At 37.5% G+C, this 22,579-nt stretch overlaps 1 protein-coding gene across 2 annotated transcripts in view; it reads right to left on the bottom strand.

Moving 5' to 3' along the window:
* Positions 1–22,579, bottom strand: part of Sec22a (SEC22 homolog A, vesicle trafficking protein) — a 67,939-nt gene that overhangs the window by 31,539 nt on the left and 13,821 nt on the right. For both annotated transcript variants that reach the window (XM_050159708.1, XM_050159709.1), the window contains exons 3-4: positions 14,362–14,525; positions 13,100–13,294 (exon numbers count right to left, since the gene is read on the bottom strand). In XM_050159708.1, the coding sequence (XP_050015665.1) occupies positions 13,100–13,294; positions 14,362–14,525 (359 nt within the window). The remainder of the gene's footprint in view (positions 1–13,099; positions 13,295–14,361; positions 14,526–22,579) is intronic.

Raw genomic sequence — 22,579 nt, forward strand, 5'->3', positions numbered from 1 at the left:
GACTTCCCTGCTTTATCCTCACCCCTTTCCCGGGACCTGTGGCTAGTTTTTCAAGAAGTGCTATCAAGCGAACTTTATTCTACAAACACAAGAGGATGGCATCACAGAAGGGCACTTTCCCAGTTTGAGAAACAAAGGAGGTACTTAACTACATTGTAATGTATTTACTGCGTGCTCTCTGCTATTCAGTGAAACAGATTCTAGATCTGCTGTAACCCAAGAAAAGTTTGAGGCACACTCAGTTTGGCACTAGGCCAGAAACTAGTATATAGCATATATCTGAGCCATGACAAATGAGGGGCTATGCAGAAATAACATGGATTTTTGTTTGTTTCCTGAAGCCGGGTAGCATCACCCAAACGGCTTTCTCAATTTGCTACTGTCAGATGTGCAGAGAACCAAAGGCACCTGCGGTGGGGGGGGTGGAGGTCTAGAAGGAATTATGTGGCTAATGGTACCTACATATAGACCAGAAAACATCTGGATGCAAAAAATGGTATCCAATCTATTGTCTAAGAGATGTTTGTTGACACTGTAAGGCAGTTTCAGAAGCGAAGCTGAAGGCAAAATTCAGACATCAAGAAGTGAAATAACTGGTGATGCTGAGCTAAGAGCATGGGTGTGTGTTTTTGTGTCAAAGTAGATAGTCGGGATGGAAGACTAACACAAAACAGGATTGAGAGAGCCATTCTCACACAGTGTGTATAGGGAAGAAAGACAGTTCAGAAAGGCTGAAACAGAAAAAAGAAGAAGAAAAAAAGGAAAGCAGAGTAGCATCTATCGTGAAGACTTGCAAAGATGGTGGACTAAACAGTCCCTCTGCTCAACATCGGAGTGTACAAGGTACATCACTGAAGAAAGCATGTCCCTTAGTAAACATAACTTACTCCCTAGAGTACAAAATAATATACTAACTTGATGACACACCTTCCTAATCACAATGAGTCTCTTTTTTCTTTCCTTCCTTGCCCCTCATTTTTTTTATGACTTACTTATTTTATGTATAAGTGCTCTATCACCATGTACAACTTTATTCCAGAAGAGGGCACCAGATTCCACTAGCGATGGTTGTTAGCCACTGTGTGGTTGCTGGGTAATGAACTCAGGACCTCTGAAAGAGCAGGCAATGGTCTTAACCACTGATTCATGTCTCCAGTCCCCCCCACTCCCACACACACACACTTTTTTTTAGAGAGGGATTCACCATGTGGCCCACGCTGGCCTCAAACTCATGATTCCCCTGACTCAATCCAATCTCCTGATTGCTAACATTATAGGCATTTGCTATTTACAATTCCTGGTCAGCCTTGTACTTTTTTTTTTATTAGATTATATACTTATTCCCATCTTGAAAGTGTTTACTAATTTCATAAAATGCCTCCACAATGACTAGCACAATAATTCAGAGAAAACTATTGGGCAAAATAGAGTAATATTTTATGGCAACTGATAAGTTGTCTATAAAGTTCCCAAAATGGATGAAGATTAAAGAGATGTCAGAAACTGAAGGAATTTGTGACTTTTCAAAAGGAAAAAGTAGGAACAGAATAAATTTTAAAAGACTAACATTAAATATGGAAAGGGTATGGAGGAATGGCCTGCTTTTAGCTCAAATACCCTCTCTGTCCCAGAGATCAGGCCACGCCCCAATGACGTTTTTTTCATCTCTAGAACAAAAAGTCCTGTAGCAAACTATCCTGTAGCCTTGCAGCTCTTTGCTCCAGGTGTAAGTTTTATAGCCCTATCTAGTGTCTGCCTCCATAATACTGCCCCTTGTCAGGGCCCAGCTAGATCACGTGCTATGAAGCTTACCTATTCTCCTGAAAAAGAGTCAAACGTGTTTGTTCTTGGGAACAGAAGAGTATACTTCTCATGTCAGGATCCCTATCATGCTATCTATGGCAAACATCTCTCCTAAGGAAACACCTCTCAGGATTTAAAGGGAAATTTCTCTGTCTCCTCTCTCTCCCCCTTAAGGCCCCATTGTGCTATCTATGGCCATGATGACACATTTCTCCTAATTCCTATTGTACTTCAAAGCTGAGTCATGGCTGCCCATGGCTGAGGTTCTCCTACTAAAGCTCATTCTGAAAGGTATTTCTGTGCCAGCTCTTTTCTAAGTTATAACAGTTACTTGTGGGAATGTAAAATGGAACAAATACTTCAAATCCATCAGGTTCTTAAAGATAGAACAACTAACCCTCTGATCCAGAAGTGCTGCTCCTGATATTTACTCAAGGGAAATAAAAACAGGTCAACAAAAATATCTAACTTTTCTTACAATAAGCACAACCTGAAAACAAGGAATGCCCATCAGCAATAAATATCCTGTAATATATTCACACAAAAAGTATTCAGACATGTTATACATATATGTAACATTACATTAAGAAGCTGTATACAAGAGTCATATAATAATCCTATTAAATAATATTCTAGAATGAATAAAATTAAGATAAAAAAGTCACAACAGTGATTTCTGGAAAAAGGTAAACTGAGGAAATATTTGAGAGGAAATGGAAATGTTTAAACAATGCATTATCATGTCTTTTTAGTCTGTATTTCTGAAGGTTTGACATTTTGGGACTTTGCTCTCTTAGGACTAAATGACAAACAATTTACTCTAGTGAATCTTTCTCTTGCCAACAACCAGTCTTGATCTTCACATCCCACCATCTTCTCTATGTGGCTCTCATATGCAGGGCCACTAATTTCTTGCCCAATCATCCCAGGTTCTGCCATCAAGTAGACACAGACTGGGCCCCAATGCCCAGATTATTCAAATTAGCCATTCCCAAACCAGTCTTCTCCAGTCCTTCTCTAGAAAACCACAGCAAAAGTTCCTGCTCATATTTGCCCTTTCCATTCCTTAGGGATAACAATATTTTTAGTGTCTTTTCAATGATAGTCATTCTCAGGATCTGTGGACCACAGCATAGTTGAATAAAATATTAAGACATCCGTTTTAAAATATTATGCCTATAAAGGAATTTTTTCTTTAAAACAAAAGAACTATAGAAATAAATTATCAAGTGACCAAATGAGAATACATAAAGAGCAGATAAAATAAAGCTCGAAAAACCATCAATACAGTAGCTTAGTTGCATAAAAGGTACGTGAGGATTGATTGCACTAGTCTGCTTAACATCCATATATCTGAAATTTTCCACAGGAAGACATTTTTTAAAAGGCAAAGAAAAAGCAAAATTTACTATTTCATTTAACAAGACCACTCACTCCATTATGGACAGATTTCAATAACTATGGCAAGATACATATACATGACAGTATATTAAGAAGCTGTATACAAGAGCTAGACCATAGGGAGAAAGGATCAAAGGATTTCAAAGAAAAGTCAGGAAATGTTTTTAAAGTGATTTAAAATCACTATTCCAAAGTAGGGGGAAAGCTTGAAAACTAATTTTACTTAGAGGTTCTCCTCCCCAAGTGTTTCAACTTGAAGATTACAGAAAATATTATGTAGACTCAGTCTGAATTAAAATAAATTTTAAAGTTAATTTTAAAGTGAGCTCTAGTTTTAAGTTACTCTTTCTTAAAATAATTTAATCCAATTCCATTCTCCTAGTGTCTGGTGTTGAATAACCACAGCATGGCAATGTGGTCTAAGTCCAGATAGAACTTCTAGAGGTCAGTAGTACAAAGGGTTTCTAACAGAGTCTACTTTTAGGTAGGTCAAGTTGGAAACCCACCTCAAATTAAGACCATCACCCTAAGTCCTGAGTATATGTATTAATGTGCAGACACCCGAAGCAATAGCTACTGCTGGACCCATCCAGTTAGGATTATCATAGGAGATGGGCCAATAGAAGGAAGTCTTGAAGTTTTTCCATCCAAACACCATTAAGCAACTAATCAGTCTCCTGAGTTAACTGCAATGACTAGTGTTGCCACCTAAGGTTTAAAAACCTATGGTGGTAATCCCAATTAAACAGTGATTTCTGTGTTGGAGAGATTGCTCCATGGTTAAGTACTAGATGCTCTAGCTGAAAACCAGGGTTTAATTCCCAGCACCCACATGGCAGCTCACACAATCTGTAACTACAGTTCCAGATGCTCCAATACTCTCTTCTGACCTCCTCAGGCACCAGAAAGACATGAGGAACACAAATATACATGCAGGTAAAATCCGCATACATATTTTTAAAATAATATTAAAATTAAAAAAACAACCCACCAAAACAGTGATTTCCATTTAACATTCCTGCTTGGGTCTCCACAATGGTTGTGTTAAAGAATGACATTTTTTTATAAGTTCCGATTGTAAGTGCTTTTCACTTTGTAGCTGAGGATGACTCTGAAATTCTGACCACCCCAACCTCCACTTCTGGTTTATTTGGTGCTGGGGACTCTATCACCTAAGTTAGGGTCCAGCCCAGCAAGAGCTTTTCCAGATGTGATCTCTCATTAGTACTCATCAATCCATTCTCTCACAAGTAGACAGTAATTTGGTAAATGTTTTTCTCTGTCCTTATAAACAGAAGAATTAGAAGTATTTTGTTTCTACCTGGCAGTACATTGACCATGTTGTCATTAGATTAATCTATATCAGGAGTTAGCAAACTATGACCCATAAACCAAATTAGGAACACTTATTTTACATATTATCTATGACTATACAATTTTTATGCACTGCACCAGCAGAGTTACATCAGACCTGTACAGCCTTTAGAAATCGAAAATGTGTGGTATATACCCCTTTATAGAAAAAGTTTACTGGCCCTTGGCTTACGAAGATTACTATCTTAATACCCCATGTGCATTATTTTGGTATGTATTATTATTCTCACGGTGATACTACTTGAAAAACAGACAGTAGTATATGACTTAGGTTAGATACCTTAATACACATGTATGCTAGACAATGGAAAATAACTACAATTATAGAAGAACATCACCTCAGTCAGATGCTGGTGATCAAAGATTTAGAACATGTTGGCAGTAAGAATTAAGTGTATGCACCTGGCAATTGGTACCACTAAGAAAAGATACACTGAATAGTATGCCTTTTTTAGATTTCAAAGACATTTCTACATTTCTGCACATGTATTGAGTCACTGTTTACTGAATGACAACAGTTGAGGGCCCAGAGAAACAGAGGATCTAGAATGCATTACATGACACCATGGGCTCAATGCAATGGTGTGCAAAATAATCCTGGAAGGCAGGAATGATTCTAAGAAAGCCAACAAAATACTAATAAGAAGACCCTGGTTACAAAGCAATGGATGGTCTTTTGGCAAAGAACTGTTTCCACTTTGAAAACTGTTTTTTAGCTTGCTAGTCATGGTAGAACTCAACTACCCAATGGTGAAATAATAGTTTTATACTATAAAGCCAAAAGCAATCACAAAAACAAATTAAAGCCAGTGAAGAACAGAAAATGAATTTCAAAAGTGAAGGCAGTTAGAGACAAAGGTAGTCAAAATTGATATGACAAAAGGAAAATATCAAAAGATGGCTTATTAGTAACTAGTAATTGCTGCACCTCCAAAGGGTCCACACTGAGCAGATCACTAATCAACTGCCTATAGCTCCAGTTCCTAGGAATCTGACACCTCTTCTGGACTCTCAAGTACCACATACATGTAAACAGTTATTCAGAGACACATAAATAAAAATAAAATAAAAATTGTCAAAATGACAGATTAAAACCCAACAGTTTCAATAATGACATTAACTGTAAATGACCTAAATATCTAATTTTTAAAAAGCCAAGATTATAAAATTAGATTTTTTAAGGATGCAATCAAATGATACCTATAAATACCATCTTATTTCCCTACCCTGTGAGGAAAAAAAAACAGTTTATTTGATTAAACAAAAATAAAATGTGCATAGGAACAATTTCTATTTTTGTTTTTTTCGAGACAGGGTTTCTCTGTAGCTTTGGAGCCTGTCCTGGAACTAGCTCTTGTAGGCCAGGCTGGACTCGAACTCACAGAGATCTGCCTGCCTTTGCCTCCCAAGTGCTGGGATTAAAGGCACTACCACTGCCCAGTTAAAATAAAATGTGCACAGGAACAATTTCAAAGTCCAAAGAAAAACTGGTTTTATCCTAAGGCACCAACCAGTAGCTGATACTGCATCTCTTAGCTACTGCCCCAGTCCTCTCTGTGGAGCACAGTGATATATGCAGAGGTCTGTTATGTTTCAAACACTTTAATACTGCCTCTTCACCTGCTCACTGCTCGCCATGCTTGTAGACAGCACTAGTAACATTAAAGGTTTTAAAGATAAACACCACCAAACAGGGGAAGAGACTTACAAAAAAAATTAAAACAAAACACTTTTGCCTTGAAGTTCGGGGGAAATTCCCCTAGTCACCCATTCATTGCATCAACCAGCTCTGAAATGCACAGCAATTCCAGAAGTGGCAGAGGCAGCCAGAACCCAGGTGGGTTTGCAGTGAGGGCTCTGCTGCCAGGGAGGCATGCTGGTGGTATGCTCCTTCAATCAGCTTGCTGTGAGAAAATAGTAATAGAGATGCAACTTAGTCCCTCTAACAGCAGGCCACACGTCTCTATGAATTCCACCTGGATCATACTCACTAAAAAAAATAAATAAATAATAAGAAAAACTCAACTGAGCCATGAATTATATACTTCCTTAAAAATTAAAGCATTTTTTTAGCTGAAAAGGCATAAGAACTAATGGATAGCATTAAACAAGATCCATTAAAACAAAACCCAACAACACTCCCACCCACAACTACATGTAACATGCTAGCTGAACACTGATAAACCATCCACCCTCACCTCCAATGACATTAAGGGAAAAAGACATTTACCACCCTAAAAGCAAGAAAGTTCCATACATGTGAACAGTTTACCTCTAAAGGAGGACAATTAAACAGGTTTCTAGAAACATGAAAACCACTGCAGAATGGCTAAAGAATATGTTGTGCTCTGAGATAGCCTTAAGATAGGACTTGTAAGTTAATACATTCATTAAAAGGAGATCTAAGACCATGCGGTCCAGCGCCCCCATTCAGCAGGAAGCAGTTTGGAGAGAAAAAACTGCGCCCATATTCCCAAATATTGTTCATAATTGTTTTACATTTAAAGGGGGAAATGATATAGGTATGAATAATTTGCATTGGTATGGATTTTAAGGTCAATTTTGTTACATGTATATGTATTTCTGATCTTGATTAAGGTATTGTGATTGTGCAGTTCATTTAAAAATGTAACAAATATAGGTTGTTAATAGATAATCATTGATAATAATCAAGCTTGTAGTCATGTTAGTTAGATTTTTCTAGATATATAGAGATATATTTCAGATAAGCATTCTTCATATCTCTCAAGGGCTGCAGAATATGGCATTTAAAATATTTTAATAACTTAGGGATTTTCATGACAAGGAGACACGTCTGCTCCTGGCAGCACCAGCTACTTCAAGAGGAAGATGGGCATCGAAGAGGATCCTTATGGAGTTTGATAGCCATTTGGGCAAGAAACTGCTCTTGCCTGGACTATTGCATAAACTGGACACAGAGAACCCGCAGAGAGAGGGCTACTGAACTTGCCTAAAGGTGAGATGATCTTTCAGGGTTCCTGATTCATGAAAGAGTCTGCAAGACATTCTTCAGGACAAGCAGATAGTGACTGCCTTTGAAATTTCCTGCTTCATGGAAATGTCTGCTGGATACTATGGGCCTGTAGGCCGAAGATGGATGCCCCAATGGTACCGAAGAACTTTGGGTGACTGTACAGGCAGCGAGATGTCTCTGTCATTTCTAGAGTTTCCTTATTTCTTGTTTACTTAGGTAGTATTATATCCTTCTGGAGTCTTTGATAGAGTTGAAGAATCAATAGATAGTTATAGTTTTCCTTAGTTATGATAAAAGATAAAATAGACATAAATATTGTAACTGTAATTCTTGCTTGATAACTGTTTTGCTATATGTAATTTTACTATGTTTTTTTTTTTTTTTTGATTTTTTCAAAAAAGGGTTTCTCCGTAGCTTTTGGTTCCTGTCCTGGAACTAGCTCTTGTAGCCCAGGCTGGCCTCGAACTCACAGAGATCCGCCTGCCTCTGCCTCCCGAGTGCTGGGATTAAAGGCGTGCGCCACCACCGCCCGGCTGTAATTTTACTATGTTAAAATGAAAGCCTTCTTTTTTGTTTAAACAGAAAAAGGGGAAATGATGTGGGAGTGATTTCTTACTAATAAAGAAACTGCCTAGGCCCATTTGATAGGCCAACCCTTAGGTAGGCGGAGAAAACAGAACAGGATGCTGGGAGAAAGAAGCTGAGTCAGGAGTCGCCATGATTCTTCCACTCCAGACAGACGTAGGTTAAGATCCTCCCTGGTAAGCCACCTCGTGGGCTACACAGAATATTAGAAATGGGTTAGAACAATATGTAAGAGCTAGCCAATAAGAGGCTGGAACTAATGGGTCAGGCAGTGTTTAAAAGAATACAATTTCCGTGTAATTATTTAGGGCATAAGCTAGCCATGCAGGTGGCCGGGTGCCGGGGACGCAGCCCCGACACTCCTATCTCTACAATGCGGAATCACAAAAACACTTAGAATCATTGCTGGTTAAATGATGATCAAACACTGTTCACTAGGCTGCTTGTTAACCCATAAGACCAGTTTTAAAAGTAGACATTATTAAGGTATTTCTTCACTGTGACATTTATAAACTCAACTCCTGGTTATTCCAGTGGCCTTCAGAGTATTCTCATCCAGGTAGACCAGAAGGTTACTAGGGAAGTACAGAGGTAGAAAGACTTAACAGTATAGTATTTCCTGATAATGTGCTTCCCAAACTTATCAATTATTTAACAAACAAGAAATGGGGCACACAACAAATGTCAAAGTGTTGCTTCTAGTAGGAAAAACAAATAAAATTAGAGCAATGTACATGTCCCCAGTCACTGTAGAAAAGTGATGGCTGTACCATGGTGACTGATATCCTGTTGGGTGCAGACAGCTTCATATACAAGCAAGAAGTCAGACTCTAATAGCCTTCAAGTACCTGATACTCCTCATTAGACCTTTAGGATTCCCACTGAAAAGGCACTAAACTACCACATAAACATAAGGACACAGAGAAAAACAGACAACAGATGGAACTCTAACATGAATTTTAATGTAGTATCTATATTATAAAGATTTCAAAGTGTAATATATTCCTTGATATGAAGAATTTCAAAATGATAAAGGAACCAATGCTTCAAACTACAAGCTTTAAAATACATTAATATAGGGGGCTGGAGAGATGGCTCAGTAGTTATGAGCATTTGTTGCTCTTGCAGAGGAAGCAGGTTCAGTTCCCAACACCCACATGCAGGCTCACAACCATCCATAACTCCAGTTCTCAGGGATCCAATGCTGTCCTCTGTGGGAAATAAGTATGCACATTGTGCACAAAATACATACAGGCAAACACTCATACATATAATACAAAGAAATAAATCTTTAAAAAATACATAATATGAAAACTGGTCATCCTAAAATAAGATATACATTCAGAAGAGATTGCAATAACCATTTCTCAAAGGATGGATGAAGCAAACAGCAAGTCAGAAGAGACACAACAGATTTCAACAATATCAGCTATCTTGATCTAAGTAACACAGAATACACCACTAACAACAGAGTATGCACTTTAAGCAGAAAAGAATGATTAACAATGGACTATTTTCTTGGGAATAAATCACGTCTCAATAAATTTTAAAATATCCAAATCAAATAAAGTTTGTTCTCTGAACACAATGTAATTAAGTTAAAAATCAATAAAGATCTGAAAATGCCTAAATAAAACTATACATTTCTAAATAATTCAGGAGTCAAAAAAGTCAAAAGGAAATTTTAAAAGTATTTTAAGCAGAATGAAAAAAATGCAGTATGTTAAAAAATCTATGGGATGTAACTAAAGCAATACTGAGAACGAGATAGGCAGCAGCAGGTGCTTGTTTTAGAAAAGACGATCTCAAATAAATTGCTCCAAATCTCAGAAAACAAGAGCATGGGAACCCAAGGTAAGCAGAAAATGGGAGCAATAAGCAGAACATGTCAATAAAATAGAAAATAATACATCAATGAAAGTAAAATGCTGATTCTTTAAAAAAAATCAATAAAAGTGATCAGTTTTTATGTGCTAGGAGAAAATAGCAAAAGAAAAATTACCAATATCAGAAATAAGAAAGATGATATAATTCTAATTCTATGGAAAATAAAGGGATAAAGAAACATGGATTATACATCAAAAATCCATAACCTGGAAAAAATAAACAGATTTCTTTAAAATAAACTGCAAATGCTCACTAAGAAAAACAGACAAGCTGAGCAGCCCTGGCCCTAGTAAAGAAACTGATTTAAATCTTCCCCAGACAAAGGTATTTGAGGTTTCATTGCTGGGTCCTACAGAACACTTTCAAAAAACATAAAAGAGGAAGGAGCACCCTCCAGTGTATTTCTCATGTTGGCTTTGCCAAGATAGTCAAACCAAGCATAAATAAAAATGGAAAACTAGAAATCAACTCCCTCAGTGAGACACATATAAAGTATCAAAACTTTAGCAAATTGAATCTGATAGCATATAAAAAGCATAACACATCATGACCATGGGGAATTTAACATAGAAATTAAAAATTTGTTTAAAAACTGAAAAGAAATTAATGCAATTTTCCAGAAAACAAATTTGAAAAATCACATGAACAATGCAATTAAAACATCCAACAGACAGTAGTGGACGGTCTGTCATCCCCTCAAATTCTGTAGAGTCTCTATTTTAAGTTGTGGGGTTGTCTTTTAAATTAATTCTAATAGAGCCTTTTAAATGTATATTAAATAAGTACATTTTGATTTCTAAATTTTAAATGAAATTTATATGTGTGGGTATTTTGTCTGCTGTTTACATGCCTGGTTCCCAAGGAAGTCAGAAAAGGGCATCTGATCTACTGGATAATAGAGTTACAGATGGTTGTGAGTCGCCATGTGGTTGTTGGGAATCAAAACCAGGTCTTCTGGAAGTGCAACCAGTGCTCTTAAATGCTGAGCCACCTCTCAAACACATTTTGATTGGTTTTGTACCAAAAGGAAGAGGAAGAAGAGAAGGAGGGGTAAAAAGCAAATTCAAATCTTTTCTGTTTATATATCAGATTGCTTCATTATTGCTGAATTACAAATTACTTAAATATTTTGGATACTAATCTCTTATGCACAAATGACTCGTGAATATTTTTTTCATTTTGTGAGGTTTCACTCTGATTGTGTTCATGGAAAAGTAAGTTTTAATTTGATAAATTTTATTTTGTATATTTTGTCTTTTTTCATATATAATTTATTTTCATTTAATGTTCATTGGTGTTTTGTCTGCCTGTATGTCGGTGTGAGGGTATCAGAAGCCCTGGAACTACAGTTACAGACAGATGCGAGATGCCATGTGGGTGATGGGACTTGAACCTAGGGTCTCTAGAAGAGCAACCACTAAGCCATCTCTTCAGCCCTCACAGTGATTTTTTTTTAAATCAAATCTGAAAAACCTAACACAAGATCATGAAGAGTCACACCTATGTTTTCTACTAAGAGTTCTGAGTTTAGAGCTAGTAAATTTAGGTCTTTGCACTGAGTTAATTTTTGTGCTGTGGCTATGCAGTAGTCTAATTTCTTTCTTTTACATGTGAATACGTGGCTGTCCCAACACTGTATGATCTTCCACCATTGTCTTAGAATCACTGTGTGAATTGGCCACACTGAAAGGGTTTACTTTTGTGATCTCAATTCTACTACCCTGATCTACATGCTAGCCTTAAAGCAGAACCACTCCATATCGATACTATAACTTGGCAATTCCTTTGAAGTTTGAATTTTTCAACTTTTCCAAGATTATTTTGCATATATATGTATATATTCCTTACATTTATATATGAATTTTAGAATCAACTTGTCAATTTCTATTAAAAAAAAAACAGTTCAGAGTATGCTGAGTCTCTATCTACTTAGGAGTACAGCTATCTTAGTAAGATTGTCTACTAACCCTTAAATGTGGATCTGCTTTCCACTAATTTTTGTCTTAACTTCGTTCAAAAATATTTTGCTGGTTTCCAATAAATGGGCTTTCCATTTCATCTTCAGATTGCTTACTGCTACTGTACAGTGTAGAGGTCTTAGGCTCTGACACCTAAGGTATCATGCAGCCTCTGTGAAGTCATGCATTTGTTCTAATAGTTTTCTAGAGGAATCCTTAGAATTTTCTACAGAAAAAAAAAAATCACACATGAATGGAATTATCTATTTTCTTTGCAATTTGAATGCCATTTTATTTCTTGTCCTTATTTACTTGTTTATTGACTGACTGGATTATTTAAGTGAAAGGTTTTCCCTTTCTCCCATATTTATATAATTAAATTACATGTGAAATGTCATATTCAGTTCACATTTAAAGAATACTAGCAAACTAAAACAAATATAGGGTTAGGGAAGGTGTCAAAATGACAGAAAGGTCTTAAGGAATTGAAGATGCTTTACATGAAAAATAATAAGCTAGAAGCACAGAAAAAAATGGAACTGCCTGCTGCTTCAGCTGAGGGAGGTGACAGAACCTCAGACCACACCAGTAGGTATTAATATGGAATCAGACATCAGCATGATTCACAAGGAAATGTTTAAGAAGTAGTCCAGCAATAGCACACTCTACTTTTGTGAAATAGTGGGGTTTCCATTTTATGGAGAAGTTTCATCCTGACCCCCCTGTTAAGCCTTGTGTACTTTCTTGGAAGGGGAGATCTGAGTAGTCAGTCACTACAACTTTTAGTTTCTGTTACAGTCAAAACTCTCATACTGAATATTGCTATTTGATATAATAGACATTTCTAGAAAAAATGTTTACAAAGAAATCGAATGCTTTTTAGCAAAGATACCTTCTGAGATTATCATTTGGAAGTAATTTCCAAAATATCAAGCCTTCAGTAGCCTACTTTATAACAACTGAGAAAATGGATTACTTTGAACTTCCATATTCTCTCATAAGTTGATTTAAAACACTAAAATAAAGCAATTGATTTTCAAGAGTTCCTCTCTTACGTTTTAAAAAGTTAATAAAATAATTAAGATCCAAAACTCACCAGAAGAAATCTTACCAGCACCTTTATAGTCAACAGAAAATGCAGATGTGACTCCATTGGCTGATCCCAGTTCACACATTGGGATTTGATAAGGGGGCCTCAGCTTGATTTCCATCTGCATGTCTGACAGATTTATTTTTGTTGAAAGAGACCTGGGATTATTATAACGCTGCTTGGTCCTCTGAATGAAGTTATCTATGTAAAATAAAAAATAAATTTCCTTGCAGTTATTTGTTAATTAAATCATTTGAGAGTGTGATGTTTATGAGTATAAATTTTATAAAGTTTGTTATTCAAAACTCCTCAGTTTGTCAAGGGATTTTCAGTATTATGTTTAACAAGATGTTGTATCATGGAGTCATCAGTTTTACACTCTAAATATTAAACTCTAAAATTAAGTTACTATAACCTAAATATAGACTTTTAGGAATTGTAGTAACAAAAAGAAACCAGTTTTAATTGTCAACCAATGACTTAATTTTTATATCCTTAACTCACAAAATATTCAATTTGTAATTAGCTGTAATTACATACAAATTATACTATAAGCAATGTGTTTTTATAAATCTTCTTTCTTATTTACTCTTTACACCATCAGATAGTATGTTCTAAAGAATAAGTTTAGTGGATCAAAAGAAATTTTCTAAATTATCTTCCAAGCAAAATTTTATCTTTACTATTTCCCCTCTTTCTATGTAAAGAAATCCATAACTTTGACCAGATTTTTCTGGTTGAGAAAACTACCTCCCGTAGGCCAAATCTAAATTGCTGTATTTGTAAATAAAGTTTTATTAGACAATAACTTTGCTCATTCATTTATGTATTGCCTGTGGCTGCTTTCAAGCTGCGATATCAGAGCTGAGTAGTTGTGGCAAAGACTAGACGGCCCTTAAAGCCTGAAATACGCACTCTCTGATCTTTTCCAGCCAGTATTTGCCAACCCCTGTTCTACATTAAGCAGACTATAAAAGATTACTACATAAACACTAAACAGAGTCTGGGGCTTATAAACTTCTCACTGAGAATCTGTCCTCTGGGATTCGTTCTTTGGACTAATGATCACAATCTCCTTCACTGCTCAAACACATTTTTTCCTAAAAGACATCCAAATTAAGAACTATAGATCCTTTGCCAATTATTCTATCAAAATCAAGGCTGAAGAAGTTTCTCCACTACTCCCCAATATTAGATGATAAACTGATTGACAGGCAGGATATTAAAAAATACAGAAAAGAACAAAACAAAACAAACCAGGCCCTTACCAAATTCAATGAAACAGTATGGTCTGACAGCAGTATTTGTCTTCATCATGTTATAAGTAGTAATGAACTCCTTCTGAAGCTCATCCAGGAAAGAGAAGGCCAGAACATTTGGGTAATTTTCAGTGCACAACATCATGTAGCTCACTCCCAGAGAGCTAATAAAACTACAGTGTAAAAAACATTGGGTTTAAAATTTCAAATTAAATCAAGGTAATTTGTTGTTTCACAAGACTGGTTCTATATACCATAAACTGCTGCTACAGTAGCAATGAAGACATTAACATTTATTATATATTCCAGCAATAACTTTAGAAGAACCAAGATACACTACTATCTAAAGTTGTGGATGTGTAAGAAAGGAGACACACTACACTTCTGGAATTGCAGCTAGTCATCACAGAGCAGAGAGCAAGGGAAAGAACATACAAACATGTAAGTATCCAAGTAGCTTAAAGGTCAACCCTTCACAAAACCAGGTGAAAATTATACACTCAAATCAAGAACTGTTCAGAAAAATCTGGCCAAAGTTATGGACACTAACCCTGGAAAGATATATAGAACTTAACATAAAAGTTCAGGGTGGCCACTAATCTCCTGAAGTCATCATTGACCCAAGAATCAAATCTTTTACATTAGAACACTGAGGGAAAAGAAATTATATGTATCATAGGAGGTTTTTTTTTTCATTCATAACAATGACAAATACATAAAAAAAGAAAGGAGTATGGCTTATAGCAAAATGCTAGGAACTGCCCAGCTGGAGGAAGTAGTACTACAGGCAGGCGAAAAAATAAACAAAACACCTTTTTAAAGTCACCATAATATAAACTGGCTCAGGCACAATGATAACGAATATTAAATCCAGGAAGAAATTTTGAAGTATAACAACATATTTGTATGGTGTGGTTCTTGACCTTCCTAATGCTATGACCCTTTAATACAGTACCTCATGTTATGGTACTCCCCAACCATAAAATTACTTTCATTGGTACATTTTAACTGTAATTTTGCTACTGTTATAAATCGTAACATAAATATTTGTGTTTTCCTTTGGCTTGTGTTTTCTGATGGCTTTAAGCAACCCCCATGAAAGGATCACTTGACGCTCCCCCACTAACTGCAGTCTCAACCCACAGGTTGCTTTTAAGATGTTTTCCATCTTAAGACTGTTGGTATAGGCGGTCCTTCTGTTTTTGCATTGCTTTCATTGGTTAATAAAGAAACTGCTTTAGGCCTGTTGATAGGGCAGAACTTAGGCAGATAGGGAAATCTAAACGGCATTCAGGAAGAAAGGAGGAAGAGAGAGATGCCACGGATCCACCGGAGACAGACGCTGGGAATTTTACCTGGTATGCCACTGCCACGTGGCAATACACAGATTAATAGAAATTAAAGTTAAATTAAGATGTAAGAATTGGCCAATAAGAAACTAGAGCTAATGAGCCAAGCAGTGATTTAATTAATACAACTTCTGTGTGGTTATTTCAGGACTAAGCTAGCTGGATGGCCAGGACGAACAAGCAGCCTCTCCTTGCAACAGACTGTTTATTAGCTGCAAGAGGAAATTCTATAGTAGAAACCAGAGAACTTGTTGACCAAGTGATTCTAATACCAGTAATGAGGGGCAGGCAGACAGCATGCATTTCCAAGTGTGGCACTCTAAGGAAAGACATCACTTGTCAGTATTCCCAACTGGAATGTATAACCAGAATCTAATAGTGAAAAAACAGCAAAATAGGCAACACTCCAATTTTTAGGCAGGGAGGCATATTCTTTGGGGGAGTGGGGGGAGGAAAGGTTTTACTTGGAAGTGTACTTCCACATCATTGAAAGAAGTCAGGACAGGAACTCAAACAGGGCAGAAACTTGGAGGCAAGAGCTAATGCAGACAGAGGCATGGAGGGGTGTTGGTTATTGACTTCCTCACCATGGCTTTCTCAGTCTGCTTCCTTATAGAACCCAGAACTACCAGCCTAGGGATGGCACCACCCACAATGGGCTGGGCCCTCCCCAATCAATCACTAATTAAAACTGGATATTATAGAGGCACTTTCTCAATTGAATCTCCCTCCATTCAGATAACTCTAGTGTAGCAAGTTTTCTTGTCAGACTATCTTTGGATCACCAGCCCCCAAATAATGACATGGAAACAGTATTAATTATGAAAGCTTGGCCTTTAAATTAGGCTTTTTAGATTAGGCTTTTTCCTAACTAGCTCTTATAACTTAATTATCCTGCTTTTATTTTTTATTAAATTTTCTTATTTATTTTACATACCTAACACAGTTTTCCCTCCCTTCTCCCATTCCCTCCCCCTCTACCTCCTTTACACCCCCCACCACCACTCCTCAGAAAGGATAAGGCTACCCATGGGAGTCAACAAAGCATGGCATATCAAGTTGAGGCAGGACCAAGTTCCTCCACCCTGCACCAAGATTGAGTGAGGCATCCCATCATAGAGAATGGGTTCCAAAAGGCAGCAGTAGCGCACGCCTTTAATCCCAGCACTTGGGAGGCAGAGCAGGGGGAGCTCTCTGAGTCCAAGGCCAACCTGGTCTGTAGTGTGAGTTCCAGGATAGTCAGACTGCTTATGTCTTGAGAATATATACATTTGGCAGTTCATGTGCCAGGGAGAGATCCTGGTCCCACTACTAAGGACCCCAGGGAGGTATATTCTTTCAAAACAAAACAAACAAAAACCCCTCAATGCTGTGAAAAATAAAGATTATAGAAATGCTCCCAATCAAAGAAGTCTAAAGAATCATGCCAACCACATATGATAATACCTAAGCCCAGTCTGGATCCTGAGCAGAGAGGGCTGTTCTGCTATAATGAATATTTCTAGGATTAAGTGACAAAAAAAAAAAAAAGATGAAAGAAAGACAGAAAGGATAGCAGTATTACAGAAGCAAGATTAATTTACTATAGCTGATTATGGTATGCAGTTAAGTAAAAACCCATTTCCAATTTTAGAAAATATTCTTTGCAATAGTTAAGAAGGCCTGGGCTAGGTATGTAGCTCAGTGTTTGCCTAGCATGAACAAGTCTAGGGTTTGAACAACTATTGAACTTAATAGCTCAGGGTGGCCTCAGACTTCTGGTCCTCCTGTCTCAGACTCGCAAGTGCTGGGAATGCAATCATGTGATACCAAGGTAGTCTAAAATATATTTTTCCAAATGATTTTCTTGTCTCAAAAAACATTCTGTCATTATTAAAATTCTTTGCCATGTCATTAGCATTTGAATGTACTCCACAATAGTTTGAATAGCACGGACACAATTAGCAATTGGCTTCCATCCATTCAGAACTCTCAACTAGTGAAACAAAAGTAATTTCATTATTGTTTAATAATGTGACTGAAGATTTTGGTCATTTCCTGTGTTACGTCAGGGTTTTGCTGTACCTCTACATTAATAGTTCGGTAAGCCACAGACATCTAACTCACAGTTTATGGCAAATCTTGTTTGTGCTAAATTAGATGGAAGATTGAGTGAGAAATACAGAAAACCCAATTTTTAAAAATATTATATTCTGGCATTTTCAGAAAGTCATCTACTTGTATGATGCTCTCTGAAAAGGCTATAAACCATTATACATTTGACTTTCAGAGTAAATTTAGCCTTATAATTCTTTCTCTCAAATAAAAACAGCTTCCTAACAGTACATGCCAGGACTGTTAATTTACATTTACAATAAGAATAATAATTGCTTTTTCAATTATTGTTGATCCAGACAGAGATTCTTACCATCTCACTGAAGACTTCTTGTGAAACAGTCTAACATCACTACAAGCATGCTATCTGCATGTATCCATCGCACTTGGTTCATGTTTATATATAGACACTATGCCTTAAGGAAGGTAAGAGTAGCAACAGTAACAACATGCTGACGTGATGACTACTCTGCTGAATATTTTGCATAAATTTTTTATTTATCCTCATAATACAAGGCCACTAACTAGGTCATTCTGCAAATAAAGAGCCTCAGAGAGGTCAAGTAACTTACCCAAGGCCACACTATTAATAAGCAGAGATGGTGCGCCTAGGGACATACTTCAGTTGGTAGAGTACATGTCTAGGCTTTACAAAATCCTGTGTTTGATCCCCAGCACAACAAACCAAGAGCTGAGATAAACAGCTTATTCCAGAGCCTATAATCTTTTTACAACACACCAACTTGCATGTTGTATAGATTTTAATCTTTTTTCACTTTTTTCTCAGCCACAGATCAATCTGTTTTGTTTTGTTTTTCTTCAACTACATGAAGAACAATGAGATTTAGTGATCTGGAAGTTGTATAATATGTATATCCCCATGCCAGGAAAGCCTTCCAATTTTTCCACTTCATCTTCTTCTCTGCATCCCACAGAGGCCTGTTTTAGAGCTTCAAGTGTGCCAACATACTCCCAGCCCCGTCACTCCCACCCCAAGAAGCTTCCAGAATACTGTCTTTTCCACTCTCCATGTACACCAATCCTGACCTGGCTAAAGCCCACTCACCTATCTGTTCTTTTTTTAAATATATTATGTATACGATATTCTGTCTGTGTGTATGCCTGCAGGCCAGAAGAGGGCACCAGACCCCATTACAGATGGTTGTGAGCCACCATGTGGTTTGCTGGGAATTGAACTCAGACCCTTTGGAAGAGCAGGCAATGCTCTTAACCTCTGAGCCATCTCTCCAGCCCCACCTATCTGTTCTTAAAGGCCTTTGAAAAGTGCATGATCTACAGAAGTGATTCTCAATCTGATCTGTGGATTGTGACCCCTTTGGAGGTTACATATCACATATCCTATATACCAGATATTTATACTACAATTCATAACAGCTGTAAAATTACAGTTATGAACTAGTAACAAAAATAATTTTATGGTTGGGGTCACCACAACATGAGGAACTGTATTAACTGTATTAACAATGAGGAAGGTTGAGAACCACTGATCTAAGTGATCTCACCCTTGTGGTTATAAAACAGCAGCTGCTATTAATCATGAACTAGCTCAAGTTGCAAGTGTACATTTGCCACACCAACTCCAGTGTTGTCTGTGTAACATGACATATGTCATTATGCCGGACGGGAGCTATGTGTCCCATGGGACTAGGCTTCCTGGAGGTCAATGGCAGACAGCCTGGTATTAGCCACAGCAGAGGCATAGACGGGTTTCTCGATTAGCTGGCTATGCGGGATATGAGCTTTGCACAATCTCTTTTATATATACAAGACAAGGATCGTTCTCTTCAGAAACAGCTCTGGGATAGGAAAGCACAGTATGGGAATGTATAAGACTACAGCAGAACCTTTGTCATACACAGGGTGTATGATGAGCAAGGGAATAGATGGGTTAATGTTGATGGACAAAGACTGTTATATTATACTTTCAACTTTATGGATAGGCTTGCTAGATCCCAACCTCCATGGTGTCTGCTGCATAAGAAGGTACTAAAAAGCATAGTTCAACAGGTGCAGAGAACTGATTAGGTATATTTGGTCACTAGATGAAATAAAGGGTCAGGACGAGGAAGCGCCATGACAGCGCTCATGAGACAGAAACTTTCTGTTCATAAGATGAAACCACTTGCCTGAGGTTTACAGTCCCAAGGACAAGATTTCCTCTTCTAAGGATGCTTTATGTCTAACACCTGTTCCTGATAATATACTTTTCTTAAACATTGCTGATGTGACTAAAAGAAGATTTCATACTGTGCCAACTAATGATACATGACCTTCTGATTTGTTCTTTGTTTGAATACTATATAATGAAAACATGGATTCAGTAAAATCGCAGCAGATTCCAACCACTCTCTTGTGTGTTGCGTCTGTCTGTCATTCGCCGAACTTGTGCCTTCCTGTTACCAAGACCCTGCTTCTCCCACGGTCTGAGTGGCTCCCCTGAGCCGGTCCGTGGCATACATTTACATATTTGCATTCTGTGATGCCTTTTTAACAACTGTACTCAATGAGAACATGGATGGTTTCTGTATTGCCCACTACTGTACTCTTAGCTCCTAGAATAGTAGGATCTAGTACATAATAGGTGTTCAATAACTGAACAAATAAAGAAATACCAAATGGGTATCACTCATTTGCTTACAGTCCAGTAGTGTCTACACAAAGTAAAATCTCAATGACTAAAACATAGAAAAGAATACTATTTCACCTACTCTTCCAGTCGCTGCTGTTTCAGTTCAATTTATCTTCAGTATATCCTGAAGCTAAGGGTGTTCGCAGAGGTCACTGAACGTAACAGTGAAGATGTGGTACTCTGCAGTGAGTATCCACAGATGGCTTCCTAAATGTGTAGTGATGCCTCCGCTCCCTTTATCATTATTTTTACATATGCATGTTTGTACTGCCAATGGACATAGTCTCTTTTCTCTAATTTAATCACAATGGGTTTTTTGTTTTGTTGTTTTTAGACAGGTTGTCCTATTTCCAGGATATCCTTAAACTCTTATGTAGCTGAGAACTTTTGATCTTCCTGCCTCTACTTCTTTGAGTACCTGGTTTATGTGGTGCTGAGGATCAAACCTAGAGCTTCAGCTAGACCCTCAGAATATTCAATATAATTTTTTAAAGATTTATTTGTGTATGTATGTGTCTCTATGTTCACATGTGTACACATTTCAGGTGTGCATGCCTACACACAGAGGCCAGAGAAGGGACTCATTTCCCTCAGATTTGTTTGGAGTTACGGGTATTTGGGGGATGCCTGGCTTATAATGTAGGTGCTGGGATCCAAACTCTGGTCCTCATGACAGTGTAGTAAGTGCTATCTCTCCAGCCCCTAATGAGTATAATTTTTTAATTACTACTTTCCTTCCTACTTTACTCAATGTCCAACCCAACCCCTACCCCTACCCCTTAGCCCTTGCTGTCTGGAACTCATTATGTAGACCAAGCAAGCTGGCCTCAACTCACAGAGATCCACCTACCACTGACTCTTCCCACCCCAGCCCCTGCACATGCCACCATGCCCAGCCCAGCTCTCGCTTTGTTTTTTGAGACAAAACTTTGAAATTCTTTTGTAACCCAAGATAGACACGTATTCAAGACCTTCTAGCCTTAGCCTCCTGATACCGGGATAAGCATATGTGACCATGCCTTGGCAATTTTTGAAAAAGATTTATTTATTATGTATACAGTGTATACATGTACACCTGCACAGCAGAAGAAGGCACCAGATCTCATTACAGAAGGTTGTGAGCCTTCATATGGTTGCTGGGAATTGAACTCAGGACCTCTGGAAGAGCAGCTAGTGCTCTTAACCTCTGAGCCATCTCTCCAGCCTCCTGCTAATTTTTTTTTAAAGATTTTATTTATCATGTGTGAGTGTTTTGCCTGCACATATGTATATGCATCATGTGTGTATCTGGTGCCCAAAGAGGTCAGAAGAAGGCATCGGATCCCCTGGAACTGGAGTTATGGATGGTGGTGAGCCACCTGCTAAGCCATCTCTCCATCTCCCTTCATTTATCTTTTTTAAAAGTTGTAATTCCTGGCCAGGCAGTGGTGGCACACACCTTTAATACCAGCACTCAGAAGGCAGAAACAGGCAGGCAACCTAGTGAGTTCGAGTCCAACCTAGTCTACAGAGGGAGTTCCAGGACAGGCTCCAAAGCGACACAGAGAAACCCTGTCTTGAAAAACAAAACAAAAAAAAAGTTGTAATTCCTTTATGTTTCTGGACGTGAATTCCAATGGAGTTGGCATTTCTAACCATTGCATTTCTTCTGGCCAAGAAACTTATCCAAATTCCAACACATCTTTGGTCTCCCCGCTGGTGTAGAGGATCACTCAAGCGTATCCTGAGTGAGACTGAAAGATGTCCAACTTCTAGCTAAGGGTTCTGCCCCATCTAATCACCTTGTTAAAGAGCTAATTCTAGTGTATACCACCATAAGTGGCTCACAAAGTTCAACAAAATGAGTGGCTTTGGACATAAAACTTTTCTTGAAACCTAATTTAATATACAATGTGTCAAAGAAGCTTTATGTATAACCAATTAAATACTGACTTATTAAAATAATTCTGGTCTATTGCACTAAATGAATACACAGTAAAAGCAATGATGTTCCTCTCAGCAGATCACAGAACACCTGTAGTCTAACATGTTACTATAAGATGTTCAATATCAAAAACAAGGTCCTTCACTGTCAAGAATTTGCAATACAATTACCGAAGATTTACTTAAAATAATGATTTAACATACATATACC

Source organism: Alexandromys fortis, unplaced genomic scaffold (assembly GCF_014885135.2).
Source record: "Alexandromys fortis isolate MF-2015 unplaced genomic scaffold, M_Fortis_MF-2015_v1.1 scaffold_119, whole genome shotgun sequence".
Classification (NCBI taxonomy): Eukaryota; Metazoa; Chordata; class Mammalia; order Rodentia; family Cricetidae; genus Alexandromys; species Alexandromys fortis.